General features: G+C 43.4%; 1 protein-coding gene across 3 annotated transcripts in view; it reads left to right on the forward strand.

Annotated features, from left to right (window-relative positions):
- Positions 1 to 21,683, forward strand: part of Zfat (zinc finger and AT-hook domain containing) — a 162,333-nt gene that overhangs the window by 78,928 nt on the left and 61,722 nt on the right. For all 3 annotated transcript variants that reach the window (XM_041672577.1, XM_041672579.1, XM_041672578.1), the window contains exons 8-10: positions 6,698 to 6,785; positions 8,050 to 8,199; positions 10,863 to 11,036. In XM_041672577.1, the coding sequence (XP_041528511.1) occupies positions 6,698 to 6,785; positions 8,050 to 8,199; positions 10,863 to 11,036 (412 nt within the window). The remainder of the gene's footprint in view (positions 1 to 6,697; positions 6,786 to 8,049; positions 8,200 to 10,862; positions 11,037 to 21,683) is intronic.

Genomic DNA, 21,683 nt, shown 5'->3' on the forward strand with positions numbered 1-21,683 from the left:
AGGAATACATGTAAGTGTACAGAGCAGTGCCTGGTGTGGACTGATGTTAATGTCATTGATCTTACTCTTCTGAAGCTGGCTGCTCTGGACTGAGTTTTCAAATCCAGTTGAAATGGGTGACAGGAACTAAAGTAGTGCTCACTGAAACATGGACTGTACAGCCTAGGCTGCCTCTTGTTCCACATTCAGAATTTGTCTGTTACTTGTGAATGTCGTGGGAATGTTGGTCTAGCCTGGTTATCTTCTTCCTCAAATGCTGATTTTCAGTCCCTGAGTGTTGGGGTCATTGGGGAGCATCAGGAATATGTCTTTGATATTGACTGTGTACTTCACTTCTTACATATAAAAGACTATTCTAGATGCCGACCTCTGAGCAAAACAGTCAAGACTTTCCTCTGAGCAGCAGTGCTAACCTTGGTGGACCTCGAAGATCAGTGCTGTTGACTCTTGATGCTCTCTCATAGAAAGAGGGGCATGGAGAGGGTTATTGGACTCTTACCTGATCTCACTCACTCTTTCTTTACCCGAGAGGTTGCTGTGTATAATTCTACCCTAATTGCATGTGACTTTGGGATCTCTGGGGATGCTAGAGTGTGTAGATTGTGGGATTGTTAACTGGATGCTTGGAACTCCATCTACTTAACTAGTTGTCATTAGTTCCAGGTGAGACTTTTCATTGTGTGGCTCCTTTGGGGTCACCCAGACTCCAATAAGTAACTTCTCATCTGTGTTCTGCAAATAAGCTCAAACTCATTGGTTCCCCAGGTTAGCCTTTGATAGAAGCACACTTTGGTTTGCCACTGGAGCTCTGTAAGGAGTGGGTAAACATTTAATCACTCTTCCTGAGGGAATGTGCATACAACACTGGCATTTCACTTTTCTGCTTTTGTGGTCATGAATATGGTTGGGACTTCCTTTAGAGCACCTCCAGGGAGGTCCATCTTGGGACAGAAAGATGCTGGTTTGATCTTGTAGCTCCTTCTTGGGTTTTTACTTAATTCCCATGTCAGCTCCGGGAACTAGGAATCATTTCCTCTACTGCACAGAGTCTGGTTGGTGTCTCTGTCTCTTTCATACAATAACTTGGTCTATGGTTATGCCATGAATGAAGGATGACAGAATTCATTCCATGGCTTTATCACTGTCCCATGCTTTTCATTTGGTGGTGGCAGGTCATTAGTCTTAGATATGCTTTTCTTGGTGATTCCTGGACACTTGTGCATCTTCTGAAGGGATGTGGCAGGAGTGAACTTTGGCCCAGGTAGGCAGAGACTTTGTGGTAGATATTCCTGTGTTGCTAAGTGGCAGCCATTTGCTCAAGCTGCATGAGTTAATATCTGCACATTGCTGCTAAAGAAGTACAATATTCTGATACAGGGAATGTGGCTCAGTTAACCTCATGAGGGGTACTGCCCTGCTTCTCATCAGTACTCATAAGTAAGACGGCTTTTACCTGCAAGGTGTATTCCGCTTTGTGTGGGACGTGGGATGAATAGATCAACAATGGGAGGAAAAGGCTAGCAGGTCAACAAACTGCCTTCCTCCCCAGACACCCTGAGGGGATGCAGAGGATGATTCTGAGGTTGAAGATATTTGGGCCAAGAAAGAGGGTGGGGAGGGAGTGGTCAGCTGAACCTTGGGCAAAAGCTTCTGGGAAGGCTTTGAGTTCGTGCCAGGAAGTTGATCCGCTGAACACTTGTTCCTGAAGTGAAGGACTGTGTTGCCATTGCAGTGAAGGGCACTTCTGTGAAAACTCCCAGCTTTTGAATCTCGATGACATTTGTCATTTGAGCTTCTTGTAACTTATTTCTGTCATGCAGCTGAAGATACCACACAGAGACAAGTTGCCTTCTCTTCATGTAGATACTGTTGATCTGATAATGAAGGTGTTAGCTTTAAAATATTCCCCATCTGCAAGGAAGGTGGTTGTTTTTTAAGCTCTCTTTTTTTGTCATGTGCATAGGGTATAATTTGTTCTTTTAAAATGTGAAGTGCAGTGGAATTTAGTATACACACTGACTTATGCAGCTGCTGGCAACTTTAGAACATTTCTGTTATCCCATAGGGAGGCACTCCTGTTTGCTGTCATCACTCGCTTCCCTGTCCCCGAACATTTTGTATGTCCATAGTTTTGCCTCTCCCAAACATTTTATATAAAAAGAACATAAAATGTGTGTGCTATAAATAAAGCTTTTTGTGACTAGTATCTTTTTTCCCCATCTATCTGATAGCAGGCTTCATGCTTGGCTCCTCTTTAGAGTTGGGCAGTACTCCCTTGTTTGAAGTTTGGCTCACTCTCCTCGAAATGATGAGCATTTGAAGTGCATTTTTAGTGGTGATTGCATCAGGATGTAGCTCAGCTATGCTGTCTTGCTGTCTTATATTTGTAGGATTTGAGCTAATTCTTGGTGAAATTACTTCAGTAAAGCTTGTTAGCTTTTAGAGTTTAAATGTTCATCTTTCCTTTGAAAAGTTATCAAAATTTTAAACCATCTAAGGAGAAGCTGCCTATATCCCCCATCGCCAAACCTCCTGTGTATGTTTGGTGAGTCATCCTCTCAGCCACTTGTCTTCACTTTGTTAGCATACTTCCATCAACACAGCCAAGAAGAGGTACCACTGGGGATGTGGAGCCTAGCACTCTGCCTCTTTCTGACTTCATGTCTTTCAGAGAATACAGTGGGCTACTTTCTCTAACTGCTGCCGAGTTCCAGAGAGATTGTGCAAACTTGCTTGTGGTGTAAAAGCATCTTGTCATGTTACTATTTTCTAGCTGAGGACCTCAATCACATCAGCTTCTGGCTGGGACAGGGGTGATACTGTTCTCACTAGGAAACCATGGGAACTACAGTGAGTCCTTGTCTGTCCTGGGGCTTGGCTTCCTTACCTGTGCACTTGATGAGGTTATGGATATGTTGGCTGAGGTTTCACTTTTGTTTCAGCATCCCTGCTTTGAATGCAGGTTCTTGTGCAGAGCAAACGTTAAAGTATCATCCTCCACCTCCGAATGAGCCTACAGATCCTGACACAGTCTGGTTGTATTGGGATACGGAGGTAATCTGGCAAATAACTACATCAAAGAGTGGTGGCCAGTGTGCTTTCTTTCCACCGCCTCTTTTTTCTCATTACTAAGTCCATGGCATAGACGTGTGGTGAAGGAATGCAGTCATCCCTCCATGGGAATGGGGACAAGAACTTCCTTCATCAGGCATTCTGAGGATGTTCAGAATCTTTGTGTAAAGCGATGTTTGCCTTGGTTCCCTTCCTGTTGCTGTAAGAAAACACTATCAAAAGCAACTTTAAAATTATTAAAACTTCATGAAGGGAAAACATGATTTTTGTCAAATGCAAGGGAGCTTTTGTTCTGGTGTGCTCATTTGCAGTCCCAAGTCAGTCTTTGTGATTCTGGGCAAATTGCTTAGGCTCTTTGAGCCTCCGTTAGCTCACTTGTACATCGGAGATAAAGTGCTTCCCTCATCCCTCATGGTTATGGGGATTAAATTAGGTCAGTGAATGGCAGCATCCATAGATCGTGACTCATTAGAGGATTGTGCAAACGTTTCAGTGAGTCATACCTGGCTCCTTAAAACGTGAGATTGTCTGTAGTGTTCACCCCCACACAAAGCAAGTATTACTTTCTGTCTTTTGTTTCAGCATTAAGTGTTGAGATGCCAGAGTGTATTAGTATTGCTGGGGGCTGTGGTTAGGTGGCTGGATTCCTGGGCTCCTAATCAATAAGAGTGTAAATTGATGGCCTAAGTGCTTTAATTGGTGACCTCTCTGAACCCCAGTGTCACAGTAGCATTTGTTAGGAATGAGACCCATGTCTCCCCCTGTCATCCCAACTGGAAGTGGGCTCCGGGAATCTGTTAGTTACTCAAAGAAGGGCCCCCTGCTTCTGTCTTGTATTTCTCTCAGGAGACCTCAGAGGTGCCCACACAAGCTGCAGCCAAAGGCTGAGAGTGTTCGTTTTAAGATTTTGAAGGGGAATAGCCTGTCCTTCAATCTCTCTAGGTTCATATCCTGGAAATGAGCTCACTAGTGTCCACCGCCAGGATTGCCCTGGGAACATGCTGTGGTTATGTTGGTAAGGGCTAAGCATGGTCTCATGCATGCAGGGCCACCATGGTAGATATTTTTGCTACTTTTCACCTCCATGCCCTCCTCCTTGTCCCTTTATCTGGAGGATAAGGATACTAGAAGTCAGAGTGGTGGTGTATTCATCTAGTGTCTGCTAGCTTCTCGTTCAGTGTTTAGAATACTTGGCCTTGACCTTTGAGAAGCACACAAACCTCTTTTGTTTGATGCTTGCTGAATAACATTTTTTTTTTTGGATAAACTAAAATAATAAGTTGCCTAAAAGCAGAGAGAAAGTAAAGGAGGCTACTTTCCATGTTTTCAGAAACAGATGGGTATACCTGATCAGTGTGTATTCATGTGAAAAGGAAAATGTAGGTGACTGGAAAGTGTTTCTCCTTCCTAAGGGCTTTAAGAGTATGGTCACATGTGATCACAAAACACGATTGATTCGGGTTGCCCCTGTTTGAGTATTTTACCCCCTGTGCAGCAGCCTTCAGGCTTCCAGAGCTTCCCGCGTGGAGAACAGGTTCCTCATGGCTTGGGGAGCCAGAACTGTCTTTAGCAGAAGGAGAGCCCTCTTTCTGCAACCTTCAATACTGCACATTCTGGTACTGTATTCGAATCTGTCATAATACAAGTGTTACCGTAGTAGTACTTGTGGTGGATTCTGCCACCCCCACGTTGATGGGTGGGCTTGCTGTGTGGCACATCTTTAGATAACTTGTAAGAACTCAAGCATCTGCTGCCTTTGTCCCCAGCACAACTTCTGGGACGTAACAGACGCTGTGACTGACCTTTTCCTGAGCAGTTGTTCAGAGTGAGTGCCAGCTTTCTTTTGGGACCTGATGTCAGTGTTTTATAGGGGATGCACGTATGTGGGGGGGATTCAATTTGGTGCTCTCCAGCCAGTGTGGGCCTCAGGACTCCACTTCTTTGGAGGCCAGTATACTGGCCAGTGAGGCACAGGCCAGATGAGGTCACCTGAGTGATAAACTAGGCTCCTAGCCTCAGACAAGGGCTCTTTCTGTGCCTCCTGCCGTGGCTGCTGTGACTGCAGTCTCATGCTGATGCCCACTACTTTCTGGGCACAAATGGCTTTGAAGGCACGTGTGTTGGCGCAAATAGACTCCAAAGGCTCGTCTCTTAGCCACCCTATGGCTAGACTCCAAAGGCTCGTCTCTTAGCCACCCTATGGCTAGCTTTCTTGTGTTCCCCGCCTTTGCCAGGGGCTCTTTTAGCCTTAGTTCTTTTTAAGTTTGCTGAGTGTGTTTGGTGCTTGGGTTTCATCTGAAGCAAGACACGGGAGTTTTTGAAAAAGAAGTAAATGAATCCTAAGAGTCTACCCTTCTCCCAGCCCCCTCTCCCACTGTCTGTGTCCTGACAATCTTCAAAGACATCAAGAAACGGGGCCCTTGATAAGCTCTAAGATAAATTGCTTTCAGACTATCAGGGATTAAAAGAAGAAAAATCAAACAGTAAGGACTCAGGGGAGATCAGTGTAAACTCCTTCAAAGCTCTTCTGAATGCCTCCATCAGCTCTGATGACAAGGGCGGCTGGGACAGAGGTAGGAGGGTGCCACCAGGATGCCAGAGTAGCCTCAAGAATCTCTCTAAAATGGCACTGTGAGCCCAGTGTCAAGGAGAGGGGAAGGGAGTAATTGAAGCACATTGAGACACCCCAAGAAAGCTTTATCTTTATGTGTGTGTGTGTGTGTGTGTGTGTGTGTGTGTGTGTATGTGTATGTAGATAGATAGATCATATTCACTCCAGAATCTCCTCTCTCAGATTTGCCTCCCCCCAACTTCATGTTCTCTTTCTTTTTAAATAACTATCAATTCCAATTTGTCCTGGTCATATAATCCTGTGTGTGGGTTCTTCCAATAGGGCATGGTCAGCCTACCAGAGGCTGCGTCCTGAAAGAAAGGAATATCTCTCCCTTTAGAAGCTATCAACTTCAAATAATTCCTCTATAGGAATAGGGCCTTATGAATTCACCCCCCCACACACACTAAAATGTTGACTGACTTGATTTTGTCTTCATCTCCCTGGCCCTCCATTTCTTAATGTATAATGTAAACATGAATGAGTTTTTTTACAATTGCATGTGGATTTCAATCACATATGACAACTTAGTGTAAGCAGTGTTTTGAGTGCTGCGGACATCGTATACTGTTGGATTATTGAGTATCCTTGGAATGTGTGACAGAGCCTGTTGCCTGCCCTTTCTAGCTTCCTAGAGCTCTTCTGTCTGCATCTTCCCAGGCTGTGCAGAACTGGATGGCTGTCTAGTAGTTGCTTCAGAAGGATGCATTGTATGTCTGGTTGTGACGAGGCTTTTGCTGCTGACTGTTGTAGTCATCAACCTGTATTGATGATAGATGTGATAGTGATGTTGATGGGAATGGTGCCAACATTGATAGTGGAGGTAACAGTGTTGCTGATGGTGATGGGGTGATGGTGGTGATGACGGTGGTAGTAATGGTGATGGTGTTTAATGGTAGTGGTAATGGTGTGTGTTGGTAGTCATGATGATGATGATGGTAAGGGTAGTAGTTGTCTTTCTACAGAACCTACACTTAAGATAGTTAATTGCTTTCTTTTTCTTTTTCTATTAAGGACAAAAGGAGTTATTCTTGTCCTGTATGTGAAAAGTCTTTTTCAGAAGACCGATTGATAAAGACACATATCAAGACCAATCATCCTGGTAAGATTATGAATTTTAGAAAAGAAGATTAATTTTTAAATACTTATGTTTATTTTAAAACACAATACTGTATGTAGGCTGTACCAGCTAGGAATGAAGGGGAGGATGTGAATGAAGTCAGTATTTAAAATGGTCTTCCCTTAGGGAAGCCTTGTATCTGCCTTGTTCCACCCTACAGGGTGGCATGCTGACCACTTCTACTGCCGACACTGTCATTTTTACTACCATGGGATCTTTGAGGTGGACCTTACCTTAACATCAGACTCCATTGTCTTATTAAGTAGAGGAGACAGAGCAGACCTGGGTGCTTTGTATTACATAAGTAAAAAGCAGCAAAATTCACCTTCTTCATCCCTGCCTCTTCTTGTTTAAACATTTGTACCAGCCCTTGATAGAAGAGAACTGATTTCTCTGTTAAAAGTAAAGGGTTCTGACAGTTATGCTTTGTCTGGGAACACACAGAAATTGGGACCTTTGTCTTGGGAACCTGTGAGTTGTGTCATTCCATTCTTCTGCTGTTAATCTTTGTCCTAGGTGACCAATGGTCCCGTATGAGCTGAAAACAGCATTTAAAAGCACTGACAATTGTTTATAAATACAAACTTGTACAAGGAGCCCTATCTATCCTCAGCTTCTATATGCTTCTACATTTCCCGAGCTATTTACATATATCCACTCATGAACTTTTTCTTTCTAGAGTATTCCACAGTTTATCCCATTTATCCTATGAAAGACGTATGGATTATCTCTAATTAATGGTTTTACTTAGCTTGACCTCTGTGGCCTATAAAAAACAATGCTGTCAGTGATTCTTACTGCACCTTAGGGTATTGTGTGTGGCCACTTAATATGTCACCAGTTGATTTAAGATTTTTCTGTACAGTTTGTTTGAATTGAGCTGCAGTGTTTTAGTGATTGTGTCTCTTACATTCCCTGAATTCTGTAGAAACCCCAGTCTCCCATCTGGGAGGAGCTGGGTGACTTTTCCTGTAGAAAGCCCATGCTCCACGTTAGTCTGCTCATGGCGCTGTGGTGTTTCTCCGTTATTCACATTGTCCTCTAACAGGTACTTAGATCTGCAACTTGGTCAGATTCAAGTTTAACTTTTGCAGTAAACATGCTGTTTTGTGATACCAATGGGGCACTTCCTGGATATTTCTTACATATACAGGTGCCATTGAAGTTTATTTACCTCTAACCTGAAGAACAAAGTGCCTTGATCAAAGCCTTGATCTCTCTGATTGTTACCCTGCTTTTTTGTCAGAGGTCTCCATGAACACCATTTCTGAGGTTCTTGGGAGAAGGGTCCAGCTCAAAGGGCTAATTGGAAAGCGAGCCATGAAGTGTCCATACTGTGATTTCTATTTCATGAAGAATGGCTCAGACCTTCAGCGGCACATCTGGGCTCATGAGGGTGAGTTGTCTTTCCATTTGGAACTTCTATTTAATTCTGTGCTGTGTGTTTTATTTTGGGACTGTGTCAGGAGGAAATTTGTCATCACATGTCCTGTAGTTAGAATTTTTTTTTTTTTTTTTTTTTTTTTTTTTTTAGCACGTAGAGGGGTATTTGCCAGCCAGTGGAGAAGATCAGAGAGTAAAACCATGACTCTAGTTGCATTCGTGGTATATAGCGATGTTCCCCTCATCCTAGCTCTGGTTATAACCATGGTGAAATACTTTGCTTACTGGGAAACCAGTGTCCTGAGAACAGGAAACTTCACCAGTTACTCTAGGCAGCTCCAGTGCCCACTGTCATTCACTGTATGTAGCTGGCATTGAAGAATATGGAACTTTAAATGACTGCAAGTAAAGAGGGCAGCGGGAATCTTGCAATTTTGGCAGTGCGGAGCATCACTGTTTATCTTGTAGAGAGAGGATTGGAAGGTGGAAGGTTTGAGTGGAAATGAGGTCACCCAGAGAAGCTTGGGGGCCGTGCTCAGTGGTTCTTGAACAGGTATGGAAGTGTTAGCCATTTACTGAGAGTATGGCAAGTTGCAAGTCAAGAGTCTCCTGTCATCAACCTTATTCTCTGTCCCTAGAGGAGGATGTTGCTTTCCTGGGCATGAGAAAGGTGTAAGTAGCCCGAGTGCCCCGCCAATCCTGTGTGTTAGTTCCCTCCTGTGGTCAGGAGCCTGAGTGCTATAGGCAGGACCACATGGGACCATTGGTCACCTAGGACAAAGATTAACAGGTGAAGGGAAGAGGAATGAGAAAATAGTCTCATAATATACTATCAGTTGCAGGCTCCAGGGGAGGAGCTGGTGGGAAGAGAGAGACTCCCAGTTTAACTAAGAGAGAAGGCATGGAACAGAGGCCCGGTGCTGGGGCTGCATGGTGCTTTCTTGCTCACCAGCATTTATTGAGCACTGTGGGCCCCAGGCAGTGTGCTTAGTGCTTTGCCTATGATGCCCTGGTCGGTGTGTTCAGGGACGAGAGAGCCCGTGAGGACCACGGTGCTCAGAAAGTTATGAGATATTCATGCCACACAGCCAGCAAGTAATGGGTGTAGGATTTGGATCCACATGGCATGATTCTGACACTCTTTTCTTCACATCTCCACTGACTTGCACTGGCAGAAAGTGATGCTTCCTATGTGGAGGCAGGGATGGAGGAGGTGACAGTGGTGGGGAGATGCATCCACATGTAGGAGAAAGAAATGCTTCCTGTGTTGCGGCGGGGATGGAGCAGGTAATAGTGGTGCTGCCATGCATACACATGTCATTTTCTGAGGGCACTGAAGGAGTTCATTGTGAGTGTTCTCAGCAGACAAGGAGGCAGAAGCCTCTAACTGCATGGACACTGGTTCAGAATGGTGCTCATGGGAATCATGTGGGTATGCCTAGAGACAGAACCAAGAACCTGACACTGAGGGAAATCCAGTGTGATAGAATCCTGGGGATCAGAAGTCTTTTCTCTGGGATGATAATGCTTATATGGCAGACAAAGGACTGGAGTGGGAGTGCATGCTCCAGTCTTCCTCAGCATGCATGAGATGCAGGACGGGGCAAACCTTCCATCTTCCTGATGGTCAGTTCACTTACCTACGAAACACATTTCCTAAATTCCTCAGAAGAAGGCTCAGTGTGTGTCCAGGCTTAATGTGCAGCCAAAGCTTTTACACTCACAGAGGAGATACAATATTGAGCATTTGGAAGAATCTGCTCTTTTTAAAATCTTCAGAATTTTGATAAAGGTTCAGAAAATTAAAGGGTGCTGTTTTATGTTTGATTGTCATGGTGTTTTCTTTTTTTGCTTGTCTATGATTTTTTCTATAATGATGGAATCAAAGATTTGTCTAAAAAGCCTACTTACCCACATTAAGTATTTGGAATTCTTAGGATTGCATTTCCCAGCTCAGTTCACAAATAAAACTTGGGACAAGAACAACAATAGACAAATTCAAGAGAAAAATGTGAAGACCAACAAGAATGGACAGAATAGAGATAGCTAAGTCCTGGTACTGGCCACAGTCATAGACATTGACCACACATTGTGGAACTTTATCTGCACACCTGGCATGCGGTGTGCAGAGGATATAGCAGTTCAGAGTTCCATAGTGGTGAAGAAATGGATTTGAAATGAACCATGACAGCTGTTCTGATAATGGCTCTTGGTGGGTGAAAGCCAGATAAATGGAGTAGACACAGTATCTTGGGAATAGTTCAGTGTGAGTATGGTTCTGTTTATTTTATGAATAGGAATATCCTTTGACACTTGACTCCAGATGCCTGATCACATTGATTTTTGCAAAGACTGATGGGGCCTCTAATTCTATTTAGTTCAACTCGGTTCAGTTTGATTTAATGACCACTTTGTAAGTTGAGCAGAGTGTCTGTCTTCAGGGAGTTACCAGACTGTAGGGAGAGCGGAAGTGACCAACTCTCTGTGATGTGCAAGATCATTTCAGCAGGAGGGAGGGACAGGATTATGGAAGATGTGGGAAGTGTGGGACGTGTTGGGAGTAACCAAAGGCACTTCTTTATTCAGATAGATGTTTGATATGGTGTGAACTATTCATCTGGATCCCCACAAACAGCTGCCCAAACACCTGTACATCTGTACATTTCTCCCTCGTAGGTGTGAAGCCCTTCAAATGTTCTCTTTGTGAATATGCAACTCGCAGCAAGAGCAACCTCAAGGCTCATATGAACCGCCACAGCACTGAGAAGACCCACCTTTGTGACATGTGTGGCAAGAAATTCAAATCCAAAGGGACATTGAAAAGTCATAAGCTCCTCCACACGTCCGACGGTGAGTTCCTGAGCCCCAGTGACCTGTAAATGTGTGACTGGAAGCTGGTATTCCAAGACCAAGAGAGACTGTCCATCCTTTTGTATCCGGAAAGCACTGTATTGTATAGGATGCACACTCTGAAGGGTCACAAGGTCCTGTCCTCTGTCTCTCCAACCCGTGCTAAGCAGTGCCTCACTTATAACATGCTCAGCATAAACCCTGTGGGACGTGTGAGCATGTGCTGTAGGACAGGAAGAGGGAGGCTGCTGGAGGAAGTAAACTATTAGTGCTTGGTTCTGGAAGGTTCTATGCTCTTTAGTCTTCCTTCTCACCTTGAGTCTGGTTGGAAAGACAACTGTGGTGGCTTCTGACCTGATTTTTTGAGTTGATGCATTTACATAAAAGCTACCCTGGGGTTTCTACTATTCAGTTCAAAATAGGGCTTAGCCTAAAATACAAATAATATGAGTTGTTATGTGTGTGAGCCTTGGGTGGGTTTCAGGGACAACAAAACCATGAGGATTAGTTCATGTTTCAAGAGGCCACCATCTAGATGTAATAACACAAGAGTAGGTATGCCTTTGAAGGTATGTGCCCAGATGTGGAGAGTTCAGAAGCCTGTGGGTTAAAAAGTTCCGATGGGTGGTAGGCATACAGTATCCTTAAAAACTGCACATCTGGGCTTCACAAATAGAAAGATATTGAGAAACACAGGCAGCCAAATCATACAGTATCTTACAAAGTTTCTGTTCAATTAGAAACTTCATTTGCGGGAGGAACTTGTGGATGTTCCATGTAAGATAACTAATAAAATTTCTTGATATATTGTTATTTTAGCACAATTAGATATAAAAATTAGGGCTTATTATACAGATAAAAGTAAGTTCCATAGTGTTTCAAAATTTTGGAGCTTAGGAGATGATATTTTTATTTCCATGCTGTGTATGTCCTGGGAGTTAGTCCTGCTGGGGGGTGTACTAGCAGGTTCCTGACAAGAGTCAGACTGAACTCGAGGGGCTTAGTGGGAAAGGCTGAATGCTTTGTTGTAATTTATTAGAATTAGAATCAGGGCCTTGCAGGATGCTGCACCAATGGTAGGACCATGACTGTTAAACAGTACTTTCTTTAAAAAAAATAGTCTTAATCAAAATGAAAAATATATGGGGTTGTGTGTGCTCAGTGGTAGAGTACCTGTGTAGCGTGAGTGGGACTCAAGGTTCAATCCCCAGCTCTGCGAATAAACAAAGAGAGAAACTCAGTTATGTAGGCCATCATCACATAGGGGAAGTGACAGTATTAGTGTTGTTCATGTAGCTACTTAAGAATTTCTACCTTCTCAAACAGTGGCCTTGCTGATCTTACATTACTCGAGTCTTTTTGCAGGAACTGTGTTCCATTGTGTGGTATTCTGTTTCTCTCTAAAGCCCACATTCATGAAGGCTGTCACCCCCAGAGCCACATTGTACCCTGGGTTAATGGTAAACAGCATTAGGAGGGCATTCATGGAGACTCAGAAAGGGTACAGTGGTCTTAACTTTGACTCTGAAAGGGACCATTGTGGGCAGTCTGGTCAAAACAGCAGTATGGCCTCCCTGCAAGGGTATAGCCTGGCAAATAATGTGGAGTCTTCCCCAGCAAAGTTATAGAAATTTGCAGTTTTTATTCATTTATTTTTTTCTAACATTTTTGAGAGCTTTGTTACACTGAAAAATGAAGCGGTGAGGCATTAACATTTTCTGGGTCTCTTAGCTTCGGTCTGCTCTGATTCTAGGCAGCAAGAGCACGGAGGGCCAGCTGTGTGGTGTGCGATGTCTGAAGCTTGGTTCTTTCTCCCGAGGCTGCTGTGCCTGTCATCTGTGTCTCCCTTTGACACTTACTGTACACTCCTGTTCTTGGGGGCTGAGCTTAGGCTAGCTGACCTAGCTCCACTGGCTACCTGCTCTAGCTCTTTTCAAACTATATGCTCTTACTTCCCTTTTTATTTTATTTAAAAAGCTTTGAATTTCTCCATGTGTAAGGCAGAGACTTCGAAAAGATTTTATGTCCCTTACCGATTTTTGTACCGGTCCTGTTGTATCTCTTTGATTTCATAGAGCCCTGTGGACCTCAGTGCTTTGCGGGACTCTATAAATATTCCCCTAGGTTGTCATTTGATTTTATGTCTTACAATCTCTTTTTATAGAGAGAAGTTAAAGAGCGTTGCTCATTCAAATTTATCAATATTTTCCTTTATGTCTTTACCCTCTGTGAGTTTTTTATGATAAAAGAAACCTCTCTTGTTTCAAAACAAATTCTTTTGCCTTAAGTTTTATTTATGATTTCATAACACTTATGAAATTTCAGTTTCTGAAAACTTGTTTTGGTGCATGCAGCATGTTAGGAATCTTCATTTTCACACGGCTGTCTACTGACTCAGCGCATTTATAGAGCAACCAATCCTTTCCACCTACCTTGGCTGGGCCAGAATGCTCTAAGATGCTGTGTTTCATTCTGAGATTTTGGTTTATCTTTGATGGGTTTTATTTTAGGTCATTGCTTTAAAAGATACTGTTTTAATTAATACAATTTTACCACATACTATTCCATTCTATTTTGGTTTTGTAAGAGAATTCTGGGGTCTTTCATTGGATTATCACCCCTTTGTTCATGGAATGTTAGTCACGAAAGCGTCCTCCCTTCCATCCCTGGCTCATCCCATGAGCATTTGACCAGAGTGTAGTGAGTTCTGACCTGGCCAGGACCTGTGTTCTTTGCTGGTGTGCTGAGTGCCCTGATGAAGCTGTCAGTGTTTAACCCTATAGGGGCTTCATATCTAGCAGTAAACACTGCTTCAAAGTCTGTAGTGATCATTTCTTTGGTCTACAGCGTATTATCTGATGAAGAAGAATTAAGTTCTTTCCTTGAGAAACTACACAGAGTAGGTAGAGCTGAGAGTCTTGCTTTGAATGTTGTTTGCCTGTTCCTTGCAGCGTGACTAGAATGGGTGATTTCTCTGTTTCCATATCGTTGATCTGGGTCCTAGTTTTACTCTGTTGCAGAGTCCTTTTCATGCATCAGTAAGGCCACTGGGCTTCATGCGTACCGGTCCTACTCTGCCAACCAAGCCCCAGTCCTTCTCAACTGCCCGCTGCATGTCTGCTTGTGGATGTCTAGGTGACTGACCCTTAGATACCCCACATTCCATGGCTCAACACCAGCTCCTGCTCTTCCTCACCATAACCTGTTCTGTGAGCAGAGGTAGCCAGACAGTGTAATGAGATGGTAAGTAGTTTAGGTTTGGAGTACCACACATAGTTTCTGCCACCTTTTCATCTTCTGTTTTTGTTTTTACAAATATAATTGAAAACACTAAAAACAACAACAACAACAACAACAAACACTGTTCTTAATACCCAGATATACAAAAGCAGGAAACAGTGTGGAGTTTCTCTGGACCTTGGACTGCCCACCCTGCTGTATCCAGCCTTAGTGAATGACTACCCTTTTCCAGCTGCTCTTGTCAGTTTGAACAGCCTTGTTCTCTCACTCAGAAAAGATCCTTTAACAAGTGGTCATGTTCTCTCCCATGTGATCCAGAAGCCACCTACTACTCCATAGTTCACAGTACCTCCCCTGCTTTTTTAAATACAACATGTTTGTTTCATTGGACTGTTCTCAGGCATATATAAAAACAAAATAGAGAACAAATTTGGTGATTTTCCTAAACTGTGCTCCTGTTTGAATGCAGCTCCTCTGCTTGAGTCTGACAAAGGAGATAACATCCCTGGCTTCTCACCCAGGTCGCTGCCCATGCCTTCAGGTGCACTCATGGTGACCAACTCCATCTCCAGAAAGTTCTCCCAAGCTGTCACATCTAGTCTGCTAGCTTAGTTCCTGGTATTCTCTGGGCCTCTGGAAAAGTGTTTCTTGGCCTCATCACCTGGCCATTCTGACATGTTTTTCTGAGGGCTTGGGAGTTCCACTTTCAGCTGAAGCATTCAGGTTGTGGCAGTCTTCCCTTTTGTTCACGGGCAGTGGCCTCCTGTCTCACTCTCAGAGTGTCCTCAGCTCTGTCTACTGCACTGATGGAAGATGTCACACTCTGGGCCTTCCTCAGAGGTGAAAGTGTGCTTCTGTTGTATTTATGCCCCACAGTTCCGTCTTTGACTATGGTGTGCACAATAACCATTTGTTTAAATAAACAGACTTTTATTTAAAATAGTTTTTATGATTTTCCTTCAGATTAACCATAAAAAACCCAACTTTGTTTGAAAATATCATACTAAAACCCAATACTGTGTATGATGCTTCTTTTACAAAAATGGGTTTTGGTGCTGCTGGGGAGTGAACAAACATTCTGCCATTGAACTACATTCCCACTCCTCAAGCAGAGTATTTCGAAGGCATTTTGGAATGCTTATCAAAGTACATGCACATACCAAAAATGCCTGGTAGAGAACTGAAGTGATGACATGAGCATTAAGGCCATGTTTACAGCGTCTGCGGTGTGGACTACCACGACTGCTAAAAGCTGTTGTAAATCATTCTTGCTGCTAGACACATTTCAATTTCACAGATAAGATGTGAAAAATATGTATCTCAGAACTGATGAAAGAACATAGCTCATTTAGTTGTCAGCATGAGTCCAAGGGAGAAGAATTGTCCTTGCCATTCCCATTTTTCAGGGCACACAGTCTCTTTGCCACTCATCCCCTCTGCCATTTGGCCTGGGTCTATTTTCTATCCAGCAGCCTGTAACCCTATTGAAACAGGCCGGACTTGTACTTATGGGTCCAGAGTCCTGCCTCTAATATAGGTGTGCACATTTTGAGGCAAATCTGAAGTTTTTTTGTGTGGCCTGTGTGGTCCTTGTAGCTCATCCGTCTTCTCTCTGCCCTCATCTCTTCTTGCCCTACCTGACTCTTGTCTCCTCATTATCAGGCCTGTTAAGTGTATACTTCCCACCCCACACTGGAATGCCCCCTCCCGCTAACAGAGATTTTGGTCTTTCCTGAAGAGCACTTCTGAGTGGGTCTTTTCCTCTGTACCATGTGTCTGCAGTCTCACCAAGTCATTCAAACTTGTCTGCTTCTCCTTGGCTTTCTTTTTCAGTGCCCTATCTAGTTGTTTGTCATCTCTGCTACTGGAGAAGCTCTCTGGCAGCAACTTGGTGCCCTTCCTGCATGTTTGTACTGTTTCTCTTTCTGTTTGTCATTCTCTACTGTCCTATGGAGTTTCCTTGTTTATGGTTTTTCTGTGTTTTCCTCTAGGCCAGTGTTTTTCAACTTGAGGGCCATGACCCCCTTGTGTTTGCACATCTCATATCCTGCATATAGATATTTATACTGTGATTCATAACAGTAGAAAAGGTACAGTTATAAAGCAGCAACAAAATAATTTTGTGATTGGGGGTCACTGCAACATGAAGAACTGTCTTAAAGAATCCCAGCACTAGGAAGGTGGAGAAGCACTGTGCTGGGTAGGTAGCTCAGCCAGCTGAGACTTGGTGCATGGTGCATTTGTTTTGTATCTGCAGCTCCGGAACGGCACCTGTGCTCAGTAAATTTTTGTGGTGCGAATGAGTGAAAAACAAGGTGTAAAGTGCCTTGTATGTAAAGTCCATAGAGAGGGTAGGCTGCAGCCCTTTTTAAAAAATGCCCCTTCTTTCCTCACCATTTCATCTCAGAAAATTTTGTTAAATCAAGTGCTTGTGAATTAGATATTTTAAAGCACGGTTGGGGAACACACTATTAAATGAATCTTCTTGGGCATCTTTTAATGAAGTAAAAAGACGGTGAGTCACCACCCTTTCTTTCACCTGCATGTGAATCTAATTTTTCACATTTATTGGCTTATTTAAAGTGATCTATCCCTGTTTATTGCGTTTCTCTTTCCCGTAGGGGCTTATTAATGTGACTTGGAGAGGAGAGGCCAGTCTGGGTGAAGGTTTATAAAGTTTTGCCTGCCAGATGTACAAAGTCAGAATTGATCTGTTAGTGGCCCGATCTCAGTCAATGGAATTCAAAAATTTAGGGGGAAGTTCTGGGACCACATACACTTTGACCTTTTACAAAAATATTTATGATGTAGAATCTGGAGGTTCTCACTTAATTTTCTGTACCTTTAGCTGGTGAGGAAGGAAGGATCTGAGGAAGGATGGATCCCATGCTGTTTTTCTGTTATATAATCAGGTCAGAATCCTTTCATTTTGAAACCCATGGTTCTTTGAGATTCTGTGCAGATCCTGTGGAGTCCTTACTTCCTTTGGTTCAATATTGCCTTATCTACTCAGAAAGGACTTTTGTGGTAAGATTTATTAAAAGGCATTTTCCAGGCTTCAAGCCCTTGTGTAATAATTAGACAAATTGAGTTAAATTTGGGAATCAGCTGAGTTAAAAAAGTAACTTTTCACTTCATAATAAGAACTCTTGTAGCTGCTCATTGGTTGGAGTATTTCAAGCGATACGAGAATTTTTTTTTAACCCTTCCTTTCGTTACTTTTCTGTCCTCTAAGAAAAAGAAAAATCATAAAATCACTCAGTGGTAAAGTCCATCCATGGCTCTAACCTCTCAGAACTATCGTATTTAAGAAGCAGTGCACAAGAACATAGCACATAGGCAAGTGTCTTCATCAGTAGGATGTATCCTGAGCCCATCCTTCCTTCTTCTTCCTCATTGGAGGAGAGGTGGGAATGGGGTAGTTGATAGATACCGAAGGCCCTTATGTGTCTTTGTGGGCTGGTGGGGTCAAAGGTGGGCTGATACCAAGACCCAAGAGTATCATTTTATATGTGCATTCTGTTTGGGTTCATATGAAGCTCATTTTGTCAGACTTACCTGAACCTTAAGATCTGAAGAATAATTGAGGCTGTTGCACTTGTGCCTGTGAGCTTACCTGACAGTTAGTCCAATGTGCAGATTGAGGTCTCAGATTTGGTGAGGTAGGGTTTTTGTGCAGATATGCCTGGCACAGTGTTTACCACTTCAGTATAATCCTAGTTCCTTTCTCTTTCCTGTCCCTTTATTTGGTTCTTTTCTGTTGCTCCCTGCTAATCTGTTCCTCCTTGCATTAAAACTGATGCACTAATTACAGAGAATCATCAGCAGACTATGTCGGTGGTTGCTTGAAGTTCATCTTCTAAAGCACAGAGACGTCTTACACCATATTTTTGTTGCTGTAGCTATTTCTGTTCTGGTTTGCCATTGCAGAAATTACTGCAGATGCTCAAACCATGAGCTATGGCTCTGTAAAGCTCTAGCAGCCAAGTGCCTATGATGCCTCCTGCAGGATGCTCTCCTTGTTGTAGGTGGCATCCCTTGCATAGCTGGCCCACTAGAAGTAAGAAGGCAGAGCAGGTGAAAGGTCATGTAGAACTCCATCCTTCTGGCATGGCACAACTAATGGTGTTTTGAAGCAGTAGCCATGATTAGCTGCAGGAAGCTCTTACAAGACTGGGTCCACTGACATTCTGTGGTAAAAGGGGTAAGAACATGTTAGTTTTATAAAGTGTATTAAGCCCTACCTCTCCCTGAGGGTGTTTAAATGGTTAGTCTCAGGAAAATCTTCTGTCCATCATTGCCCAGATTCATGTAAGTAACCGCTCACCCATGCTCTTGTGGTTAAATCACTGACTGTGTGTGTGTGTGTGTGTGTGTGTGTGTGTGTGTGTGTGTGTGTGTCGGGGGGCGGGGGGGGTAGTCTTTACCTTTTGTTGTCTTAGGTTGAAGAAATGCGTTCCCAGAAAAGGTCACCAACGCTTCCCTCTATGCAGCCTGGAGCAGATGCCTTTTAAAGTGTTTTGTAAGGCTTAGTTCCTCTGCTGCTGTAACAAATTACTAAAGATTTTGTGGCTTAGAGCAATGGTGGGCTCATGGCATCATGTCTCTGGAGTCGCACAGTCTGTGATCCTGGTGTCAGCACAGCTGTACTTTCTCGTCAAACTCTCAGGGGAACAGAGATCTGCTTCTTTTGTAGTTCACAGACACTGTGCCCTTCAGTTTAGGGGCCCCTCCGTCTTGAGAGCCGGCAGTGCAGTGTCCTTCAGTCTGTCCCTGCTTCCTCACATCTGTGCTCTGACTCTGAGCCTCAGGCCCTTTTCTCCAGCTGCCATTTGGCATTCTACATAATCCACGCCAGACTCCATCTTGAGACATATTACTTGGCCACATCTGCAGGCACCTTTTTCTCTCAATACAAAATCCCATGTAGGTTTCAGGTATTGTGAACCAGCTGCCTTGGTGGTAGGTATGAAGTATTGTTGGCCTGCTACCCTGGGATAGTGGGCCTTGTACCATCTCCTCTATGTACCAGGGCTCTGAAAAAAATCACAGCACTCCTTAACTGTACCTGGCAAGAGTGGGTACTTGTTGAGTGTACATCACCAAGGGACAGCCAAATCCACTGTCTCTTGGGCATTCTGACCTTAGGGCATGGTGCCACAGAGATATCAGAGTGTTACTGTGGGAAAATGACAAACACTACTTGTCTGGAAAAAGTATGATCTAACTTTTCAAATAACTGCTAAAAGTTTACTTATGCAAAAATCACCTTTTACAGTAAGACTGGATAAACAGTCATGAGACATTTCTACTTTAAGCCTGTAGGTATTTTTTTTGCTAATAACAGTTTAGGTTTATGGAAATTCCTCCTCTAAGCACCTCAGTATCCCTTCACATCTAAGGTACATGTGAAGTTTGATTTGGCAGTGATGCTTACTTAACAGACATTGCAAACAATTTGCTTTCAATCCAGAGGAATTCTCCATTGCTGTGCTTTGTGCTCAGCTTGAGTCCAAATGCCAGAACCCAAACGCAGTGGATTAAGGTTCTTTATCCATTGCATTATTTTTATATAAAACTCTATTTAAAGTAACCGAGCAGCTGTAACCAGCCCCAGGGAAACTGTTGAAGCAGATGCTGGGGTGTTGAAGACAACAGGTGTTCTTTATGGTGACCTTGTATATCCAGAAGAACAGGATTTAGGGCTCAGAGTTCCTCTCCTTTGTGGACAACCATATGTTTCTGTACTTCAACATGTATTTCAATATAGCTTCCTGCAACAGCCTGGAGGCAGATGCTCTGATGGCTCCATACAAGCACCTTGTGGACCTGCTGTCTTCGCAACAATGGCAGTCCACAAGCAGCGACTCCTTGAGGCCTGCTGGACCTTTTTATATAAGCTAGGGCAGGGCAGTGGGTGGTCCCCGTTCATCCTCTCCCACTGTAAATCTCTCCCATAGGTAGGGCAAGTCATTGATGCCAGATATGGCCTGAGCAAGGGTGGAGCTGAGAATCACTGGACTCCATTTCTCTCACTATCTGTCAACACTTGAATCTAGACAGTATCTAGTTCCTAGGCTGTGTCTAGTAAGTCAGAAGCCGCCAGTAGTCATCCACCCATTAGTCAAAGGATGAGCAAGGAGCTCCTATTAGATGAAGAAACAGAAGAGGCGACCACAGAAGAGGACAAGGAACAGAGTTTTCTAGCTGTTCTCCCGTCTTAAGGCAGCTCTCTCTGACTTCTTACACTATCTTTGACATTCGCCTGTCTTTGAGTTTTATTTCATTGGATTTATACAGTGTATGTTTTGGAGGGTCTTAGTCCTTTTTGAGATTCTTTCAGGTTCTCATGGTTTTGACTTTTAACATCTGGGCCATGAAGTCAGTGAAGGAGACTTTTCTAAATAATAAGATTATAAATCCTGCAGTTTGTAGTTAAGGCTTATTTGCCATAATCCTTCAAGGGGCCAGTACTGCAGAGCCTGAGGGCTTTCTGTGGTACAGTCCTCCAAACAAGAGTTGCTTTAGCTTTCTGTCATCCGTCTTCTAGGAAAGATATGGCTCAGAAGGTTCCTGACTGTTTGTAAAAGTTAAATCTAGCTTCAGAAGACAATAACAGATTAAACATAAATTGGGCCCCTGCCTCTTTCTTGGGAATAAGGAATCTAAGACACCTAGCCAGATGTTTTAGTTAGGGTTTTATTGATGTAAAGAGACACCATGGTCACAGCAACTCTTATAAAGGAAAACATTTAATTGGGGATGGTTTACAGTTTCAGAGGTTTAGTCGATTATAGTTAGAGCATGCAGGCATGCAGGCAGACATGGTGCTGGAGAGGTAACTGAAAATTCTACATCTGGATTCACAGGTGGGGCTGCAAGAAGATTCAGTGAACCACACTGGGTCTTGCTTGAACATCTGAAACCTCAAAGCCCACCCCCAGTGACACACTTCCTATCACAAAGCCACACCTACTTCAGCAAGTCCACACTTCCCAATAGTGCCACTCCCTATGAGCCTGAAGGACCATTTTTATTCAAACTACTACACCAGACAAAGTTGCAAAATCAGGAAACAGCCAGTCTGGTGTTCAGAGAGACATGAACTCTTCTGACTCTTCAGTTTCCGGAGTCATTGGCACTGTTTTTTGTTTCTCGGTGTCAGACCTGCCTTTGTACCTTGTGTGGTAGAGAGATCATCTAGGATGATCTAGGATGGTGCTGAAGACCCAGGATTCTTTTCTATGAGAGCACAGAGAACACACAGAGAAGTCACAAAGAACACCTCCTTAGGATAGGTTCCACAGTTCTGTCACTGCGAGTGACTTCTAGTCAATATCTGTCTTTGATCAGAGGTCAGTGCATCCTGTGGAGATTATTATACAGTTATGATGATCTTTGAGACTG

This window comes from Microtus oregoni, unplaced genomic scaffold (genome assembly GCF_018167655.1).
Source record: "Microtus oregoni isolate MIOR12 unplaced genomic scaffold, Mior012 000022F_ref0000154, whole genome shotgun sequence".
NCBI lineage: Eukaryota > Metazoa > Chordata > Mammalia > Rodentia > Cricetidae > Microtus > Microtus oregoni.